The 22,007-nt window shown below is 42.4% G+C and overlaps 1 protein-coding gene across 2 annotated transcripts; it reads left to right on the plus strand.

The window, feature by feature from the left end:
• The first annotated feature begins 2,034 nt into the window (after positions 1–2,034).
• On the plus strand, positions 2,035–19,195 carry ZBTB11 (zinc finger and BTB domain containing 11). Of its 2 annotated transcripts, none has more exons than XM_062003975.1 (11): positions 2,035–2,779; positions 5,486–5,721; positions 6,395–6,626; positions 7,745–8,559; positions 10,879–11,058; positions 11,567–11,803; positions 12,181–12,325; positions 13,409–13,526; positions 14,083–14,241; positions 14,720–14,895; positions 15,950–19,195. In XM_062003975.1, the coding sequence occupies exons 1-11, from the start codon at positions 2,470–2,472 to the stop codon at positions 16,480–16,482; spliced, it is 3,141 nt and encodes a 1,046-aa protein (XP_061859959.1). In that variant the 5' UTR covers positions 2,035–2,469; the 3' UTR covers positions 16,483–19,195. The 2 variants fall into 2 exon arrangements, with proteins under 2 accessions (XP_061859959.1, XP_061859966.1); XM_062003982.1 differs by lacking the exon at positions 2,035–2,779 and adding an exon at positions 2,927–3,113.
• Positions 19,196–22,007: the final 2,812 nt, after the last annotated feature.

Genomic DNA, 22,007 nt, shown 5'->3' on the forward strand with positions numbered 1-22,007 from the left:
TAATGTCTGAGCTTTGAAGGCTTGTTTTGTTATCTTACTACCCTAGTCAAGAAATCAACTGTCTTTTCATAGTTTTGTTTCCTGCAGTTCTTTTGGGCTTCAAAACCAAGAGTTCTAATGGGCACTTTGGGTAACAGGTTACACATTGAGTTGTATCATACTTTTGGGGGGATTTATTAACCTAAAAAATAGGTATGGCTCTGGATAGAGATTAAAACAGGGCTAGCTTGGTTACATCAGTGGAATTTGCACGATTATCTTCCAAACAATTATTAGTTTTTTTGCTGTAAAAAAAGCCCAAAACATAGGAGCTACTCATGTTTGGAATTAACTTGGAGGCACTTAAACTGCTTAACACACTTAAAAAGTGAAGAAGCTACAATCCAGAGGGGGAAACTGAAGGAAAACTGCTTGTTACACGGAAAGGACTTCTTAATCCTTTAAGGTTGAAGAGTTACCCATACTATTAACTCTATAAAATCCTGCTCATATCAGTATCTTGGGAAGTACCTGGTACACTGCATACATGCTTGTGAAAGTTTTCAGCTAAAATGCTGAAAGTGAAGATGAACTTTTACAATTACCTCTGTTTGAAATACCATAATGATGTGTAGGAATTGCCTTTTTAGATAAGACTAATTCTAAGTGTGTGTTTGTTAATGCTTTAAAGTTTGTATACTTTGGCTGCCTAGTGTGTTATTGTAGAAATGCTTCATGATGATTCTTCCTTGCTGCTTATTTTGTAAGTTCTGACTGATACAGTGAAACGGAGTAAAGAATGACAGCCCATCAGGTTTTTCTTCTCATAAGCTATGCTTCGAGTGAGGAAGTATGTTCAGAGAAGGGCATTAACCTGGTGTAACTGCACATTTTCCAGTTAAAATATAGATACAATGCAAGGAATTAACAGAGAAATTAAAGTTGTTGTGTTTACCTAATGCAACATAATTAATCTCCTATTGAATAATTATGGAAAAATGAATTACTTCAATTATTCATAGGCCCACAGAATAATTCAGTTTGAAAAGGATCTCCAGAGTCTAGTTATGTAGTCCAATCCCTTCCTCAAAGCGCATTTATTTAGATCAGGTTGCCCACCTGAGTATCCAGCCAAGTCTTGAACAACTCCAAAGACAGAGATTCTCCAACCTCTTAGGGTGACCTATTTTAGTATTTAACCACCTAAAAAAAAAAAAGTTTAAATATATATTTTTTAAATCCTTACATATAACTACTTTCCTGTGTGATGCAACCTGACGAGACTTTGCGTCCATTTTCTCTGTATCCTCTGGTGAGTTAACTGAACAGCAGCAAGGTCCTCACAAAGCCCTTCCTGAGTTTAAAAAAAAAATGCTCGTCTCAGCCTTATCTTGTCCCTCATGCTCGGATCGTCTTGGCAGCCTTCTGCTGGACTCGCTCCATTCAGGCAGTACCTTTCAATGTGGGAGTATCACTGTACCCTAAATGCCATCTGGCAAGTACTAAAGCACAATGCGAGGGGCACTGATTGGCATCTTGCAGCTTCTGTGTTTCGTGTCTCTGATATGGCTGTAAAACAAACTCACCAGGCAGGAACATAAGCAAGGAAAACCGGTATTCAACATTCAAATCGTTTTCTTTTGTTCCTTTTACAAATAAAAAAGCTACCGTGTGCCATCCCTGCCCACACCAGTGCGGCCACCGCGACTTGTGCTGCTCTCGAAAGGTATGCTCACGCTTGTCATTTTCTCGTAGCTCCTACTCTGTCAGGGGCGGCCGCTCGTTTCGCTGTAACGGTATTTCTCGAGAAGCGTCCCCCGGTCCCAGGGCCCCGATCCCTAGCCGCCCTCGCAGCCTTTGCCCGACTCTAAGATAGCCGCCCCCGGCCTTCCGCCCGGCCTCTCCGTCGCCCGGTTCCAAGATGGCGGCACGGCTCCGCACCCGAGCTGCGCCTCCCGTGAGCACACGCCCCTTCCCGCCCCCGCGGCCCCCTCCCATACGCGCGGGCTTCTGACTTCACTTCCTCTTGTGCAGCAGCCATTTTGTCTTTCCGTCGCTGCTGCTGCCCGAGCTTCTCGCTCCCTCCCGCCGCCCCTAGCTGCGAAACTCCAGTTCCACCCCCGGGCCTGGCGCCCGCCGGACCCGCGCCTGGGCGAGGGCCCGGCGGAGGCGCGGGGGGACCCCGGCCCTCCTTCCTCCGGCAGCGCATGCCCTCCCTGCCCCGGGAGACGCCTCCGCAGCCCCACGGACCCCCCGGCGAGGGCCGGGACGCCTCTGCCCCCACGGGCCCGCCGCGTGTGACCGGCTTGGACGAGCGCCGGTCCGCGTGGAGACGCTGCCCCGCAGCCGCCTTCGCCGCGGCAGCTAGAGCTTGACCCTCCGCCCGCCTGCCCTCCGCGTGCGGCGCGCCCCATATACCGTTGCCCTTGCCCGGCGGCGGCGAGGGGAGAAGCCCGGGCGTGGAGGGCGCCCCGTCGTAGCCACCCCACCATGTCCAGCGAGGAGAGCTACCTCGCCATCCTGCGCTACCTGACCAACGAGCGGGAGCCCTACGCACCGGGGACGGAGGGCAATGCCAAGCGCAAGATCCGCAAGGCAGCCGCCTGCTACGTGGTGCGCGGCGGCACCCTTTACTATCAGCGGCGGCAGCGCGACCAGCAGCGTTTCGCCGAGCTGGAGGTGGTGCTGCAGGCCGAGCGCCGCGCCCGGCTCATTCGCGCCGCGCACCTGGCGCCAGACGGCGCGCACCGCACCCGCCTGCAGACCTGGCAGGGGCTCTCGCAGAAGTACTGGTGGCGAGGTGAGCGGGGGCGGCGGGGCCGGGCCGGGCCAAGGTGGGCGGGGGAAGCCGCGGCGAGGAGCGGGCAGAGCTGCGGGCACTGCCCCCGCGGCGCCGGGGCCGATGGCCCGCGTGTGTGAGGAGGAGTGTCTGTGTGCCCGCCTGCGGGCTGGTGGGGGGGATCTGCTGCTCGCTGGCTGACTGGAGGCTGCGGGTTCCTCCCGAAGAAGCAGGCCTCTCTATGCCGGTTACGCCGTGCTCAGCACGTTGTTGTCCTGCGGCTTCTTACTGAGTAATGGTCTTTGGAACATATAGAAACCCCGAGCACGATGGTCCCAATTTGAGTGTTGTTAAGGTAGCGGTTTCTCAACTTGTACGCTTTGTATAGGGCAGTAGTCCATTCCGTGTGACCGAGCTCAGATTTTCACCTCGGTGATAGCGTTTCCAGCTAGCATGTGGATGGTGTTCACATTTAAATAGTAGACCTGCCAGCAGTGGTTCATCGTTCTTGCGCTCATTGTTATATTTACCTCTCTCTTCCACAACGAGAAGCCAAAAACACCGGACTAGTTCCCAGTTGGGTCCTGAGTGATGTCATTGCTGTAAGAAATGGTAGTGGATGAACAGCAGTAATTCCCAATCAGGTCCTTCTTTTGGCTGAACCAATGGCTTGGTATATTTGTGTTCCCTTTAGATTTGGTGTTCTACTTTTAGTCTTCTGTATTTGTTAAATCCTGCTTTTCAGTTACCATGGGCCGAATTTCTGTTTGTACTGCTTCTCTTGTCTTGCTTTTTTTTGGTCTGTCAGTCAGCACATTTGTCATTTCATCTTTTTGCTCTCTTGATTTGGAGCCTATTTGCTCTAGTTGCAAGCCATCGTTCCAGTCTGGATCTCATTGACTTGAAGATATTTGACATGAAAAAGGGGGTTTTGGTATCTCAAAGTCAATAGGTCCGTTTTGGATTATGATATTCTTGCCTCTATTTGGGGTTTTTGTTGTCTGACCAATATTCATCTGTACTGTCATCCTTTGCTGGAAGCTTCCTTAATGAACCGCAATACATCTACGTGTCAGAAGTGGGCATCTCTATTCTGAAGCTTTTAATCATCTTGGTTACCTTTATTTGCCCAACCTATATTCTCTTATTTCTTTTGCACTGAGAATACCAAAATTCATGCCCTGCTTTCAGTTCAAGCACTTTCTTATCTGTAACTCCTCTAAAGAACATTGGTTTCCCCTGCTGCTGCAATACCCTTCTGCTGCTAGAGGGCAGCAGCATTGACCCAGTCATTATCCTGAGGGAGATGCTTGTCAATCTGTTGTGTCTGTCTGCACAGTAACTGGGAAGCAACAGGCTGGAGTGGGGCCCAGTGGCTAGGAAGAGTATTTGATGTGGGATCTGAAAATGAGAATCCCGAGAACTGTCCCTGGTTTCACATTAAATCAAGGAAACAGAAAAAATATTTGAAATGGGCATGAATGTCTTGGATTGGAATGTCATGGGTTACCTGAAGTCTGTGTTTTCCTGATCCTTACCAGGATATGTATATAATAATAGGTACATATCATGCTCTGAAAAGGTGTGAGCAGTGCAACTCCAAACACTATGGTCAGACAAGTCTCAGCAGATTTTGAACTACAGAGACACAGCTGTTGTCATGTATGGATTTTATGTTGTCCTAGTGAAGAAAATTATATGGGCTGAAAGCTGTACACAGAAAATGCCTTAGTACCTGGAAGAGGCCCCTGAGCTTAGGAAATATTGGGTACTGGGTTTCTAAAATTATTAAGTTGATGCTGGTTAAAGTACTTGTAGGGAAATTAATTTCTTTAAATCCCCAGATCATAAGTGATTGGTGTCAAATTGGTGTTAATAACAGATCACCATAATTGCATATAACCTGGTTGGTCTCAATCTTGCAGAAGCACTTTGGTGAGCCTTCCAATTCTTGCCCCTTTCAGTAAGGACAAGCCGAGATCCACTTGAGTGGACTAAATACAGGATCGGGTTACAGCTTTCATCGACTTGGGACTCTCAGGGAGAATGTAGAATTATAGAATGGTAGGGTTGGAAGGGACCTTTAGAGATCATCTATTCCAACGCCCCTGCAGAAGCAGGTCAACTTAGATCAGGTTGCAGAGGAACATGTCCAGGCGGGTCTTGAAGACCTCCAAGGAAGGAGACTCCGCAACCTCCCTGGGCACCCTGTGCCAGGGCTCCTTCACTTGAACAGTGAAATAGTTTTTTCTTATATTTAAATGGAACTTGTTGCATTCCAGCTTCATCCCATTACCCCTTGTCCTGTTGCTAGATAACATCAAAAAAAAAAAGGATGTCCCAACCTCCTGACACCCACCATTTACATATTTGTAAATATTTATTAATATTCCCCCTCAGTCTCCTCTTTTCTAGACTAAAACTATGTATAAACACAGGGGTTTTTTTCTAACCTTGAAGTTTTTCAGGGGGGTTGTCTGCTTGATGCAGTGATGTTCTGTCTCAAATTAACAGTGGATTACAATAGCGACATGCAGTATCATATGATGATATGAGAGAAGCAGAACTGCTGAAAAGAAGTTGGAGAAGGAAAATGTAGGGGACTCGCTTCAGTTTTCTCAGTAAGGGTGAAATATTGTTTTGCAAGTCAGCTGCATATTTAATTGCATGTTAAGGTAAATGGAATGAAGATTGGAAACCTAATTAAACTCCATTAATTTTTCTTAGGTATTCTTAAGCAGGTTAAAGATTACATTAAAGAATGCAGCAAGTGCCAGGAAAAGCTAGATCGCTCTAGATCTCTGTCAGATCCTTCTGAAATGCTGGAGGAACTAGGACTGGATACAAAATCTCATGAAGACAGTAACGAAACAGATGATGAATTGAGCAATACGTCATCAATTCCAGCTGCATCCCCAAAGCCTGTGAAGAAGAAGCCAATAGCAAAGCATGAGCTTGTGTTTGTAAGTACCATTGTTTACATCTGAATGTATTTTCAGTTTTTTGTTAAAATGCTTTTGGCCACACACTTATTTTCCATCGTTGTGATAACCTTGCAATAATGAGACAGCATAAATTTTGCCAAATATATTCAAAATGTGCAAATGGGCTATGGGTATACATGACATGAAATCAATTTTCACACATCATCTTTGGGAAATGGAGTCACTCAATCTCTGTTGATGCATATAGCACCCAGGGGAAAAGGAATGGCCAAAGTTTTAGTAGTAAAGCATCATCATATAAAATATTCTCATGGAACCTATATCTGTTCCTTATAAATTATGTTATCTTTACGTGCAAGATCTTTGTCAATAACTGGGGGTTCATGTGCATGTAAATACTTTCAAATCTAGAAATAGTTTCAGACTGTAGCATTGCAAAGTACAGTCAAAGAACTGTTTGAATATTCGTATCTTCCTATTTTTCCAGTTGTCTATTTTATCTGTATTTGGAGGGAGGGTGAAACTTGACATGTCTGAAGAAAGAAAACAATTGTAAATTTAAGCTCTGTGTTATAGAGGCTTGAACTAATTGTATGGTTGCAGAAAATAATCCTTTTCTGTATTTCAGTGTGAATGCTTAAAAAGCCACAGTCCAAATGTAATGAAGTTCTCATAATGTTGTTTATGACAGGTTGACAGTAAGGGCCTTGTGAAGCAGTCATCTTCCAAACATTGTCTGTCAGTCTTAAACCAACTGAATCAGCAGAGGCTTTCCAATCAGTTCTGTGATGTGACTCTGCTGATTGAAGGAGAGGAGTACAAAGCTCACAAATCTGTCTTGGCAGCCAACAGCGAGTACTTCCGAGAGCTCTTCATTGAAAAGGGAGCTGTCTCTAGTCATGAAGCTGTAGTGGATCTGTCAGGTGAATTGCTGTGGGTTTCAAAGCTAGAAATAATAATTCTCCTAAGTAAGGTGTACAGTATTTGATTCAGTCTTTTTTGAGTGTTCAAGACAACAAAATATTTTACCGTGCTCTTTTTCTCTCTTTTAATCTATAAGTGTTTTGTATGGATGTTAATGCTGAAGCGATCACTCTGTTTTTACATAATCTGATCGTCCATGTTGAATGGGATTTCATCTTAGAAACGATGAGAAGCTTTGGATTGATTTTTACCTCGATCCTTTCTCATTGTATTAGTTAAAAACATTAAAAAAGAGAACAAATGCTTGACGACATGCTGTTTAGCCTCTCGGAGAGCTGTTTAGCTGAACAAATAGTAATGTTAATGTAAATGTAATGTTAATGTAATGTTAATAGTAAATGTTTCCTATGTCTGCAAAACACTATTATACATGTTCCTGTCTATTTCTCAAACCTTCTGGTTCCTTAAAGATAGGTACAATCTTTAGGAGACAATCCTAAAAATAAATGTTCTACAAATACAGAACATACAAAGTACAGAACATACACCCGCTATGTTGCTTTCTCAGTTGTTTCTTAGCTGTATCTGTGTCTGCATGAACAATAAAGTTGTAGTGTGATGGTACAAGAGGTCCACCAAATATTTGATTTATGATTTACAGAACTGTGGAAAATTGTACCAAACACTTATTTTTAAGCATTTCTATCTATAGATCTGTATATTTTTTTAATTTTTCTTGTCTTACTTTTCTGCCACATCAGTTGTTCCTTAGGTCCTGACTACTTTCTGAATGTAGCAGGTCCAGAGACACTTTGATTAACTAAGGGTTAATCTGCATCAAAATTACTGTGGCTCTCCCAGCATCTTGAAATATTCTTCTAGAGAATTTTATTGTAAAGCTACCTCAGTTCATACTTACTTATTAAAAAAGTTGTCTGAGCTTACTTACATATAGAATATACACAAGGAGGATGCTTTTGTGTAAAAGATGCTTGTAAGTTTGTTTTGCTCTAAATTTCATACTTCTCCTTTGATATGGTTAACTGTTGTATCCACTATGGGATGTAATTTCGAATCATCAGTGTTTGCTCTAATCTCTTGTTTTTATTCCTGGTAGGGTTCTGCAAGTCCAGTTTCCTGCCTCTCTTGGAATTCGCTTATACTTCAGAACTAACTTTTGACTTCTGCAGTATGGCAGAAGTAGCCATGCTTGCCCGGCATCTCTTCATGTCAGAGGTCCTTGAAATCTGTGAACATGTGCACAAACAGATGGAAGATAAGCAAATTACGGTGTACCAAAAAGGAGATATTCAAACAGTAGAGTCAACACAAAATTTAGCAGAGCAGACTGAAGTTGTAATGCAGTCCGTGGATGGTGCTGAGCAACCTGAGCTCGCAGCCAGTGAAGTGCCAGTGGCTGTGAATGGAGCTCCGTCCTGTGCTGGGATAGAGGAGGCAGAAGCACCCCAGCCTGGCCTCCTGCCCCCAGCACCTGGAGAGGCTGCTCCAGATGGTCTTTCGAAGCCTGTGGTACAGTGTGAAACAACTGGAAGTTATGTCAAGGTGCAGCTGCTGGAGAGCATTTCCGGTAGCACCATGTCTGTTATAGAGGCTGAGCCATCAGCTGTGGAAGCCATGGACACACAAAGTCAAGCAGAGATTAAGACAGATCAAAACGAAAGTGGTAAAGCAAATGTAGACACTGCTTCTGAAGACTCCTCGCAGACACTCAAGGAAGAACATGGTGGGCAAAGTAAAGAACAGAGTATTGCAGTTTCACAACCAGAAAGCCTGGCTTCCAGCCAAGATGATACTTACAAAAGCAAACTTCGTCAGCGTTCTGTTAGTGAAGGGGGATATATCAGATTGCATAAAGGAATTGAAAAAAAACTGCAAAATAGAAAGACAACTCCTAAATCTGCAATACAGCAGGTATTCAGTCTGTCTTTAGGCCTGTTGTCAGTAATTGTCCAATGTTTTGAATCCAATCTGAAAAGACTTTCCTTATTCCAAGCACTCTGGCAAATGTTTTTTCATTTTTCATCAATTAACGTTAGCGCAAACCAAAGTAACTTCTAAGATGTGACACCTGCGTGGAAAAATTTCAACCATTGGTGTCAAAATTCCTTCTGTATTGAAGGTCTTTAGAATACTCAGTGACCTTAGTCCATCTTGAGTGTCTTCTTACAGTTTCTTATGGATAGACAGAAGATGTATCTTCTCCCTAAAATGCTTAATGACCTGGGAATTTAATTCTTAAGTAGCATGTGTGTATGTCAGTCATAGACAAATGTATTTATCTATAAGTGAAACCCTACATTTATTAAGACTTAAAAAGCAGAGCTCTGGGGAGGAAAAAATAAGGCGTCTTCTCTTGCTACCTTTAGATTAGGATCAGTTAAAAAAAAGGTGGAAGAGCAAAAGACTCTAGCTCTCAGACAAATTAAATGTCTAGTAATTCAACTACTTGTTTGAGTTTGGGTTTTTTTTCCTTTACTGAAATGATCTTACTTTCCCCTTCAGGAGACTTTCCTCGGTGATAGCCTGTGGATAGCTGACATTGACCTTGCTGAGCATTAGTACATTCATTCTTGTGACAGAGTATGCTTTGCATAACTCACTCCACAGTGGCCAAGTCTTGGGAAGAGCTATTTATTTCCAGAGGTTATTCTGTCAGACATTTTCATAGTAGAGTCACCAGTGCCACCAGTGCCACAGACTAACTCATTATCATTACAACATTCGCATAGGTAGAAATTGTAGCATTATTCTCCTTTTACCAGTGGACGAAGTGAAGTCCAGATGTTAAAACTGTTGCAATCAAAATATTTGAGCAACCTGTTTATGATGGTTGGAGAATTACAAGTTCTCATTCTGTTTTGGAAGGTGGAATATCTTCCTTCAGGAACAACTCCCATTAACTTATTTTGTAGGTTTTAAGTCTATCCTCTTGATAGATGAAGTCTACAGACAGCATTCACCTATGGAAAAGAGAATAGATAATTGCTTATAGATGGACTCTGAGAATAGGTTTCTCCTTTCATAAATAATTTCATAGCATTTATGATTTTTGTTTCACGCATCCTTCAGCTGCCCCTCATGACAGTGGATGACGTATAAGCATTGGGAAGGAGACGTTCCTTCCTGAGTTGCCAGTTTTGGTGCTGCAAGAGCAACAGGAAAGAGAAGTTGCAGGGAAAATGCTGCTGACTTTTGAATTACAGTAATTGCAGTTGGCATAGAGATGGTGAGGATGAAGCGTGCTTTGTATGAGTGGATTATTTTCCAAGTTCTTACTCATCATCTACAGAACTGATTTATTTTTGTGGCTTCACAATTTAGCTAAGTTTGTGTAACTTTTCAGAGTAACAGCAGAATTTTTACAAATTGAACATATTGTCCTTGTATTGAGCTTCAGTTTGGTTTTGAGACAGATGGAAGGGTTAGCATCTTTTCAAAAACTGTTAGATATGTCATTTGTTGAGAGAACAGGAAGAGGAAATGGGGATGCTTGTAATTTTTTTTTTCCCTTTGCCTTATTCTCAGAAACCTGAATGGGAGCTACCTGATAAAGGAAATTTCTGCCTGGTCACTTACAATTTGGTTTTTAAAGAGTTTGACAGCAAGTTTCTATGAAGGAAACTGAGATTATCAGCTGCAAGTAACACTGCCAATGCTACCTAACAAAAAACCCACTAGTGCCTAATAAAACCACTAATAAAGCTGGAATGCTCTTAACCAGAAAGAACTTTGCTTAAATACAGTGAATTTTTTTTACAGGTTTTAATAGCTTAGTTTTTGCTGGCTGGTAAGAATTAATTGGGCCACTCCTTTTAAAAATCTGTTGGCTTTTGTAGTAAACTAAATATAAATCCTGAAAAGGGAAGATGGATATTAGGAAAGGGCTGGAAACATTTGATAGAAGTTATGACTGGTAGTACTTTGTTATCCCTGTAGCTTTCACTTAGGCAGTTATTCAAGGCTGAATAGTTAGCTGTCTCTGAACTGGTTAAGTCATTGTCTGCCTATATTTATAATCAGTTTATAGTTTTAAAACAAGAACAGGTTTTCACCTGCCACAAGAGCTGTAGTTTTGAAGTGAACTGAAAGGGGGTAACTTTCCAGAGCCAAATAAACTGAGCAACACTAGGTGGTATTGTGGTTAACACAGAGAAACCTCAGCTTTTAGAACTAACTTGCACAGCATGTATGAAATGAATTTCACTCAAGGGTTATGTTTTTCCAACTCAGGTTGCCATGAAGCTGGTACAGAGAGGGAAAAAAATGAAACAGCCAAAAAGAGAGACCGCAGAAAATAATGAAGTAGAAGCCCAGCACAGATGCACTGAGTGTGGAATGGTGTTCCAGCGGCGCTACGCACTTATAATGCACACACTGAAACATGAAAGGTCTAAAGGCTATAAATGCCCGGTAAGTTAGGGAGATGTCTCTAAATCTCCCTTCTTATAAAAACTCAGTTGGTAACGGTATTAGTACTTATTTTTCTTGCCTTTTTTCATGTGTGTGTATTTTCCTTATGGATTTCAGAGACGGGTGCAGCCCTGATCTGAGTGGAGTGAAACATTGTGCAGCCATGAGCCAGGTGGCCTGACAGCACCATGTGACAGGGGAGTGTGCTCACAGGGCAAGATAGAGCTGCCGTGGGCTACATTTGTAACCTTACCAGTAGATTTGCAACTGTGTTTAGATTAGGCTGGAAGTTAGCCTCAGTGGGAAAGGATCAGTGGTCCTGTCAGTAGCCATAAAATTCAGAACTTCCAACCTTTAATTAACCTGAGATAAATTGGCTCTTGGAGTTAGGTTACAGACCTAACTAATCACATTACTAGACTTGAAACCTTGTTTTTTTCCCTAAATAATTTCGGATCATCCAATGCAAAGTTGTAATATTTATGGGGTTTGTTTTCCCCTTCCCCAGTTGTGTAAAAAAGAATTCCAGTACGGAGCGTCCCTGCGAGCCCACCTGGTGCGGCACACGCGGAAGACTGAAGTGAGCGCTGGAGCTGCTGGTGCAGAAGAGACGGGCTCCTCCACTGTGAAAGGCAGAACCAAACGAGAGTTTGTGTGCGACATCTGTGGCAGAACTCTACCCAAGCTCTATTCACTCAGGATACATATGCTCAAACACACAGGTGTAAAACCACACGCGTGCAAGGTAAGGACAGATTCGTTTTACTCTGTAGTAATCCAGTTAGTAATATTTTCTTGATATTTTGGTGTTCACGCTCCTAAAATGTAAGTTAATTTAGGTCACTTAGAGTAGGGAAAACTACAGGAACATTCCTGAAGAAAATTCCTGGAGTCCAAAACTGAGAAGACTAAAACGAAGTTGAACCATGAAAGTTCATATTCCTGCATCTAGAAGAATGTCTTCCCTTGAGTATTCTTTTTTTTTGACAGACCAGTTTTGCCATGGGCTTGGCCGTCCTGTTTCCCAAGAGAGATGGGAGGCTTTGTTGTCTTTGAAGTTAAACACCTCTAACATAATGACTTTTACTTGTTCTATTTTGCCGAATACCCATATTTTTTTAGGCTTGTGGAAAGACCTTTACCTATAAGCAAGGATTAAAAATGCACTTAGCTCTCCATGAAGTACAGAAACAGTTCAAATGTGACTTGTGTGAGAAGTCTTTTGTCACAAAAAGAAGTCTTCAGGAGCACATGAGCATTCATACAGGTAAGTAAGTGATGAGAAAGAACATCCTTTTACTTTGGTTGGCTATTCTATGCTGCTGAAATTTAACATCGTTCTTCAGTGTAAAAGAAACTGCTTAAAAAGTAAAAATAAATAGTAGTTTTTCCTTTTTCTTTCTACTGGTCAGGTAGCTGTGATAGAGGTAAGCAGTCATTTTACATTTATTTTTTTGGACTTACTTTACCATAGCTTAATGTTGTCATTCACATGTTCTGTACAAGAGCAGGGAACCGTAGTTGGTCTCCTCCTGTGTTTATAAGTCCGTATTTATGCCTGTATCAATTCAACAAAGATAGGAAACAAGATGGAATGTTCTGGACCACTTGCACTTCCAGCCTATCCTGTCAGAGGAAAACATGCTAAGTTAAATCTCTGAGAGTCTCCGAATGCATTTTACAAGACTTGCTGTCCTAATACTGAAGTTGTAGCAAACCTGGTGTCTTGAAATATCTTGGCATGTGAAAGATGACACTATGATTTCATACAAGCAGAGTTTTGAAATTGTAATATGTAGAAACTGACCCTGTTTCTTACTTCCAGAGTTGGATGGAATTAAAAGTGAGACTGTTTATTTTAAGACAGCTTGTTCCAGAAATAAAGAAATTTAAGTACTCAACACTCCTGAATTGATGAATTGGAGTGTACAACTTTTATTTTAAGGTGCTGTTCCACAAATTCAAGGTGTAAGTCATTGGTAGGCAATGCTGAGAAGTTGCGTATAATGTGAACACAGACAATTGTTTGTTGGGTTTTTTTTTCACAGGAGGGCAATTTTTTAGCCTGTTCACATTTCATGATTAATTAGTAGCTGAAGTGTTGGAACTGTGTTTAAAAACATGCAATAAAGCAATTTAGAGTTGCTACTCTCCTCTCTGTGTGTTATTACATTGTCACATACAAAATACACTTGAAAGTTCCATCTGTGTGTAATTACACCAACTTCTTTTTGCACCACTGCTCTGATTACTTGAGATAAATTAGATGAGAAGAAGCAGACACTCTCACAAAGCACTCCAGAGATATGGAGGCCTGGCTTGGTAACGTGTTTCTTTTTGTTTTTGTCAGGAGAATCCAAGTACCTTTGCTCCATCTGTGGAAAATCTTTCCACAGGGCATCAGGACTCAGTAAACACATAAAGAAACACCAGCCAAAGCCCGAAGTTCGTGGATATCAGTGTACTCAGTAAGTTGGTTGCTGGGGTCTTCTTGGTCAGCTTTTTGTTCTTAATGGTCTTAGTAATTAAAAACAGCACCTTGCTCTAGTGCAAAACTGTTCACTGGCCTGGAATAAGACTTTTAAAGTGAACGAGTGAAAGATACACTTTTGTTAATACAGGCATTTGAGAGCAAAAGCTGCTTTTCTACCTGGTTAAGGAAAGAAACGGCCATTCCCATTCTCCTAAGTTCATCTGGTATAACACAGATTTTCAGTGTCTTCCTGTCAGTTTGCCTTTGATTATTCCCCATAAAAAAATAACAGAAAGAATGTAGTTACCTGCAACAGACAAAAGTGTTTCAGAGGTCCTCAAGTTATATTCCAGACTTTCAGATAAGCTGCTATTTCTCTTAATTTTCCCTAGTTTGCTTTATGTAGATATTGATGACGTAATAGGTATTGTCTTCTCAAACTCTTCAGTTACCATTAAAGAGGGTTTCAGTGTCTTTGAAATCAGGATCACCAAGATATTTCTTATGTGGTATGATAAAACCATTCTATGATAAAACCTTTACTGTTACAGGTGTGAAAAGAGTTTCTATGAAGCTCGAGATCTTCGTCAGCATATGAATAAACATTTAGGTGTGAAGCCATTTCAATGTCAGTACTGTGGGAAATGTTACAGTTGGAAGAAAGACTGGTATTCTCATGTGAAGTCTCATTCTGTCACAGACCCTTATAGGTAAGAGGAAATCAATTTAACAACTGAAATGTAGTGATCAGTATGACATTATACAGATCCACAGCCGGTCAACAAGGAACTGCCTAAGCCGGTGGTGAAGTACCAGTTGATTAAAGTTGACTGAGGCCTTGAATACCTGAGAAAGGATGGCTGATTTCACGTAGTGTGGTCCAACTGTTAACCTGCTGGCACGATCCTAGCATTAATTCATATGAAGTTGTAAGAGGTTAAATATAATTGACAAAGTTAGAAATTCTTTATATGTGATCTCACTTCTCTAGAATGGCAATGGAGGCTTTGTGGCTGTAAGAGAAAACGTAGCTCAGTCCAGCAATATTGTTTCTAATTATGGAATTTTGTCATAGACAGAATTCACATTAAACTTTGCCTGCTGAAATTAAAGTGCATTCTGGTTTAAAAAGTGTAACATAAGCATAGAGTAATGGTTTCAATAGATTCCTCACTTCATATGTTTTAGATGTAATATATGTGGTAAAGAATTTTATGAGAAAGCTTTATACAGAAGACATGTAAAGAAAGCCACACATGGTAAAAAAGGAAGAGCAAAACAAAATCTGGAGCGAGTTTGTGAGCATTGTGGGAGAAAATTCACACAACTCCGGGAATACAGGAGACACATGAACAATCATGAAGGTATGTAGAAAACAAGTAGTCATGACAACTCAGCCTCTAAAAACATTATTGAGCTACAGTAGGTTCTTCAAGACCCGTCTGGACACATTCCTATGTGACCTGATCTAAGTTGACCTGCTTCTGCAGGGGGGTTTGAACCAGATGAACTTTCCAACCCTACCATTCTATGACTCTATGATTTTTTTTTTTAGTATTTGGTTGTTCCAACTGTGTTGGAAGTCTCTATATACTCCTATCGTGGGTCAAACCCCATCTTTTTGAAGCCAATCTCTTTTTGAAAAGCTATTATGAATAAATCAAAGAGCTGTCTAACTGTTGAAATAGAGAATTTTGTCTTTTGTTTCTAAACAGAGAAGGTGTCCTGTAATAGGCACCTAGCCTAAAACTACAGTATTGAAATGGTGTTTCTCGCCACCCACACGCCTCGTTAGATACTACAGGCCACAGAACTCAGGCCTTGTAAGGGACAAAGAGATTATTTAGACATCAGGTGCAGTATGGGAACATATGCAGCATGGAGGAGGCGGGAACAAGCTCTCATGGTGTTACAAGCTATCTAGAATAAAGGTAACTAGAATAAGGGCTGGTTTGATAAGGCCTGTCTAGTAAGATTTACAGGAACAAAGTGTGCGTGAAACGTGGTTTCGGAAAGGCATCACTTGTGTAAAGTACTTGGAATTGTACTAAGCGGTATGTACTTCAAACAAGGGAAAAACCGCTTTGAAAGGAATTTTGAGATGAAAAATGTTTTAAAAGTAAAATATTGGGTAGAGCACTTCTGGTAAACCTTAGTATTGGAACAGGCTGCCCAGATGGGTTGTTCAGTCTTCTCTGGGGACAAATTCCCGTGTGACCTACTCTAGGTGGTCCTGCTCTGGCAGGAGGATTTGGACTAGATGGTCTTTTGAGGTCCCTTCCAACCCTTAACATTCTGTGATTCTGTGTCAATGTATTAAACTCGCATTATCTTGTAGTACAGAATACCTGTGGCAGCGTACGTGCCGTTCCCCAGAGGCTGATGGTGCCCTTACACGTGTTCTCCCTTTGCCAACAGGTGTGAAACCATTCGAGTGCCTGACATGCGGGGTGGCCTGGGCTGACGCACGCTCCCTGAAACGCCATGTGAGGACACACACCGGCGAGCGGCCCTATGTCTGCCCCGTCTGCAACGAGGCCTACATCGATGCACGGACGCTGCGCAAGCACATGACCAAGTTTCACAGGGACTACGTGCCCTGCAAAATCATGCTGGAGAAAGATACTCTTCAGTTTCATAACCAGGGGACGCAGGTGGAGCACGCCGTCAGCATTTTGGCAGCGGACGTGCAGGAACAAGAAGCGGAGATTAGCATTGATGGGGGCGAGATTGAGACTGTGGTAGTGACAGGGGAGACACTCGAAGCTATCGAAGCGGTCGCAACTGCTGAGGAATGTACATCGGTCTCTACTCTTTCTGACCAAAGCATCATGCAGGTGGTGAATTACGTATTGGCGCAACAGCAAGGACAGAAAATGGCTGAAGTGACGCAGGCCGTTGAAACCGTAGAAGTGGAAGTGGCCCATGTTACAAAGACAGAGCCAATATAGCATATGAGAGAGCAAGAATATTGAGGTCTTACAATGTTAGAGAGCTAAGTATTTAAGTGAATAGCTGAGGCTTACAGCGATGTCTGTTTTCAAACAGTTAATCCCCAGTACTGAATATCTTGGTGACAAAATACTGCACTGTGCGTTATGGGGAAGAAGTTAAGATGCTTCAGTGTGGGCCAGGGTTTTGAAAGCTTAAGATTTCTGCACTGGCCGTAACTGTTAAAAAAAGTTGGGATAATAATGTTTTCTGTGTCATGGAGTAAGGATCCCGCTGTAAGTTTTTAAAAAATGAAAAGGAAAAAAATATAAACAGGCTGCACTAAAAAGCTAGAAATGCACAGCTGTTGCTAGTGTTTTTTGGTTTATTTCGTTCTTGTTTTCAAGTGCATTTCATCAAGTTTGTGAGCAAATTAGCTGCATTGCTGCCTGTTTACTCCCCCAGGGAATGGTAAAATGCTTTGTGCAGCATGTGCTTCATGCAACTTACAGAAAATCTGAGGCTTTTTCCTTTGGGTAGATGCACAGTCAGCAGTTAGCAAATCCCAGTTGTGAAGAACTTAATTAAATTCCAGGGCAGCGTGTGGCAGGTCTGAGGTTCAGCAGAACAGGATGCTGTACAAAGTTTTGCAGGTCGTGGGTGGGTTTCCACTGAAGCCCGAGGAAGTGGTTCTTTCTGATGGATCATGAATTTAAGTTGTCCAGAGGACAGACCACTGTAGGGAGACTGCTCAGAGAACTGCATTTTATTTGTAAGCGAGGAGCTTACCCTTCAGCTTCTGGGCACAATCATCTTTCATTTAATGATGTTGAGTTGTGCAAAGGAAGCTGTTGCCTGCGTTGTTGCGCATGTCCAAAGCAGGCAACTTAATGATGGGTGTTTCTAATTCTGCAGCATTACACTTGACGTAGAAACTCTCAGATGAAAAAGGTCTAATGACACACATCTTTGGGAATAGAAATAGACTGGAGAGGTCCAGCTGACCTGATCTTGTCTCTGTCGTGTTGAAAGGAGGAGCCCTGCCAATTCCCAGATGGGACACGCAGCAATATTGGAATAGGGGACTAAGAAAATCTTTGTACAGGGTAAAAATTTGTCTCAAAATTACCATAAGACCTTATTACTGCTGCTGTAAGAAAATACTTCTACGGCAAGCTATTTCCTGGTGTTACACCTCATAGATACTAAGTGTTCCTGCAAATAGGCCTGAATGGCGGCCATGCTTGGCCCATGCTTAAATGTCTCTGATTTAACAGCAGAGAATGGTGCACAAGGTGTGGGTTCTTTCATTCTTGGTTGGTTGGGTGGGGGTTTTTTAATCCAGAAACATGTCTGTAGGGGTAACTTGAACTTTCTATGCACATGAACAATCAGAACTGTATTATTTAAATTGTTGTCAGTCTCTAGTGGTACCAGATGTTTCCCAACTTTGACAGCAGCAGGATCTCCAAGGAGCCAAAAGCCTGTAATATCACAGTATGGTAAACGTTGTAAATAAAGTTATGTGCATAGAACTCTGTGCTACCTGTGAAACGGATCACTGAACAAAACCTAAACAAGTCCTGTGACAAAGTAGGCACCTTATTTGAATTAGGTCTTCTACTTTTCATCTTAGTTAACTGTCTACTAAGATACAGAGCGAACTGTTCTTTTTGTACTTCGCAAGCACGTAGATAAGCAGTTGTTGAAAATTTTTTTTAAAGCAATATGTAATTTGAGTTCCTGCCTTGGTTCTGGATTAATCTGTAGATAAGTATTTCAATGGTCAAGGTCTTCCTGCAGAGAAGTAATGTCGTTATTTATATGTCCTTCAGCCCTTTACAATTGTATTCTTTTCTAAGTAAGGAGTAAAAGTAAAATGAATTCTTAAAAAATATACTGCTAGCTACAACTCTTCAATTTTTCAATGGTGAAGAATAGGAGATAACCATCATGCTTAAAATTAAAGTACTGCCATGGTGATGGAAACAGAGTTAAAGGTGCACTAGATAAACTTTAAAATTTGCTTCAACATTTGTATCTCACAAATAATTATGTATTAGCAAAGTGAGGAAGTGTTTGGGGAAAAACAGCTGTAAATAGTGCAAGAACATTATTTGTATATTTAGTGTGTTACCTTACGGAAAGACTATGACCAGCACCTTAGTTGAATCTTTGGTGCATTTATTTATTTGCCCGACCTATAGAAGAAGCAGAAGTGAATCTGAATTTTGGAGCCTTTTTAGCCACTGTAAAAATGCTTTAACTGACTTGAAGGCCTGCCATTTAAAAAGTCAACAAACAAACAAAACCAGAAGAGGTTGTTTCCTAAACAAGACTCAGCCAGGGATGTCAAAGCTGAATGTTGCGGCACCCCTTTCCTAGCGTGCTGTGCCTTACCTTTCCAGAACGGCATGAGGTAAGTCGGGAGTGTCACTTGTGGCTTTGCTGTTCCCCTGTCTGTGAAGTTGCCTTACATTTAGACTTCAGCTCTTCATTTAAGAGGTTCCCTACCCTTCTGCCACCTGTTTGAAGTCAGACTGCAAATACGCAGTTGATAACTTCATTTTCTAAAAAAAAAAGAGTCCCTGAGAAGTGTTCATTTATAAAGTATTCCTAATGAGTTCCTGTATATAATGAGTTTCATTTGTACATTCTGCTGTTTCTATTTAGTGCTGGATGTATAAATTTATGGTTATTTCTGTCATGAAATAAACTGAGCTTTGCGATGAACTACTCTTTCAAGCAACTCTTTCAGGTTAAAAAATTTGCATAATTATTTGTTCTTCCATCCTTCACCTTCCATATTTAGACAGATGTCTGCTCTGAGTTGTTCTAGAAACACCTACTTGTTAATTTTTGCTTAAGGCTTAAAAAATTATAAGAGGAAAAGAAACCACTAGCTGCCCTCCCAAACTGTCAAACCATGGTTACATAAGAGCGCAGGTCACCAAAACACTGTATTTATACTGAAGTCAGTGGCTGCAAGATCTCCTGGTGGATGAGGCATCCGGTCCGCCATCTGTGCTGAAGCTTGTTTCAGATGTTGTTTCTGGTGACCTGGGTTTCTGTACAACATGCTGACCCACAGGGAAGCCTCATACAGCACTTCTGCCTGTTCTGCTCTGAATACTCAAGCAAAGGTTGTGGCTTGGAAGTTGACCTTCCGTGTCATCCTCCTGGCTGAAGGATGAGATGTACAGCTGCCTCCTACTATGGGAAGAGACAGCATTTTCTACTGTATAACAAGTATAACTGGCTGGCTCTGTGAGAGCAGTGGATGTCATGTACTTCGACTTCAGCAAGGCTTTTGACACCATCTCTCATCCTCATAGGAAAGTTCTGGCATAGGAAAGGCTCAGTGTGGATCAGATGAGTGAAGGGTGAGGTAGATCGAAAACTGGCTGGATGGCAGAACCCAGAGGGTGGTGATCAATGGAGCCGAGTCAAGTTGGAGGTCTGTGGCCAGTGGAGTTCCACAGGGATTGGTTCTGGAGCCAGTCTTGTTCATTATCTTCATCAATGACCTCAGTGAGGGGACAGTCTACTCCCAGCAAGTTCCCCAATGACACCAAACGGGGAGGACTGGCTGATTCCCCAGAAGGCTGTGCTGCCATTCAGCAGGACCTTGACTGGCTTGAGAGTTGAGCAGAGAGGAATATCATGAGGTTCAACAAGGACAAGTGCAGAGTCCTGCACCTAGGAAGGAACAACCCTATGCACCAGTACAGGCTGGGGATTGACCTGCTGGAGAGCAGCTCTGCAGAGAGACACCTGGGAGTCGTGGTTCACAACAAACCGAACAGGAGCCAGCAATGTGCCCTCATGGCCAAGGAGGCCAATGGCATTCTGAGATGCATCAAGAAGAGTGTGGCCAGCAGGTTGAGGGAGGTTCTCTTCCCCCCTCTCCTCCACCCTGGTGAGGCCTCATCCAGAGTCCTGTGTCCAGTTCTGGGCTCCTCAGCTCAATAGGGACAAGGAACTGCTGGAGAGAGTCCAGCGCAGGGCCACCAAGATGATCAGGGGAATGGAACATCTTCCTTATGAGGAAAGGCTGTGGGAACTGGGGCTGTTTATTATGGAGGAGATGGAGGAAGGACCTTGTTCATAATTCCAAATATTTAAAAGATGTATGTCAAGGGGATGTGCTGACACTTTTTTTTGTCACCCAGTGACAGAACAAGGGGTAATGAACAAAAGCTAGAACCAAAATGTTGCATTTCAGGAAAAACTTCTTTCCTGTTCAGGTGAGGGAGCCCTGGCACAGGCTGCCCAAGGAGGGTGTGGAGTCTCCTTCTCTGGAGGTCTTCAAACCCACCTGGACACATTGCCATGTGACCTGATTTAGGTGAACCTGCTTTAGCAGGGGGCTTGGACTGGATGATCTCTAGAGGTGCCTTCCAACCCCTACTATTCTGCAATTCTGTGAACATTAATGTTGCAGAAAGGTTGATTACTTGATTACCTTTTGTGGTTCATCCCAATTCCTAGGAGCTTTTCAGTGTATTAAGGCTTCTGTGAGCCCCTGTAGGTAACTAAGCTCAGGGGGAAGTATACAATTAAATACAACTGGGTGTCAGAAGGTTGAGTGCTGAAGGATTAATGTGGCCTGCCACTGAACAGGGATGCGACTATAGATGAAAACCAGCCAAGTGGCGTGTGGATAACTTCTCCAGTTTGTTTCCACAGGAGCCAAAACCATCTTGTTCCTGTCTCTGAGGCATAGATTTGCACAGCATTAGAACTGTGCGTGCAATTAATGTAGTACCACTGGGGAGCCAGTCTAACAGCTGCTGTTGATGGCCCACTGGGCCACCACCTCTCTTGCACCACTTAAGCAATTCTCCCCCTCACTTTGTTGCAACTCTGAGGTGCCTGCATTGCTTACACATCTAGTGACTTCCAAGGGGTATATGATGAAGTAAGTTTGTCTTGAAAGCAGTACTTCTTGTCTTGGATAAAGCTAAGACCTGACTTAGATAGTCAAATCAGTATTAACTTATTCAGTGCTTTAAATGTGTGGTAACCTGAGCTGCTCTTAAGGTTTTGTCTTGGCCTTAAATTTTACAAGTGAACAGGGCTGTTGAACAAGTATCAGAGTGCAAAAACACAAGCACAGCCTGAGATATGTCCATTTCACAACTACTCTTTATGCTACACTGCTGTTTATATGGTGTCGGGTGGTGCATGTATGAATATGAAAGGCTGCCACAGTTACACTTGCTTCACAAAAGCTTTTGCTTTTGAACTTGCCTTTGCATATATGATCTTATAAAGTGCAACTGAGCATCACCCAACACTTTACATGCAACTACTATATTTAGAAATTGTGGAATGCTGGGCGAGAAAACGAGAGATAACGATGGTTCTACAATGATTTGCATTAACTTAGATTAGTAAGCCTGCATTTACTGCAAGGAAAACAAGCACAGGCTCCTGATGTCAAGTTTAAGTGAAGCTCTTGCTTCAGAACCACTGATGGTTTATTTGTTCACCCATCACATCAGGAAATCCACTCCCAATAACCAAATTTAACAAGTCACAA

Source organism: Colius striatus, chromosome 1 (genome assembly GCF_028858725.1).
Source record: "Colius striatus isolate bColStr4 chromosome 1, bColStr4.1.hap1, whole genome shotgun sequence".
NCBI lineage: Eukaryota > Metazoa > Chordata > Aves > Coliiformes > Coliidae > Colius > Colius striatus.

Excerpts from the sequence above, each read along its gene's own strand:
- ZBTB11 (XM_062003975.1), top strand. The coding sequence starts at position 2,470 with ATGTCCAGCGAGGAGAGCTACCTCGCCATCCTGCGCTACCTGACCAAC. Across the intron at positions 5,722-6,394 it reads CAAAGCATGAGCTTGTGTTT|GTTGACAGTAAGGGCCTTGT; the intron begins GTAAGTACCATT and ends TGTTTATGACAG. Across the intron at positions 11,804-12,180 it reads TAAAACCACACGCGTGCAAG|GCTTGTGGAAAGACCTTTAC; the intron begins GTAAGGACAGAT and ends ATATTTTTTTAG.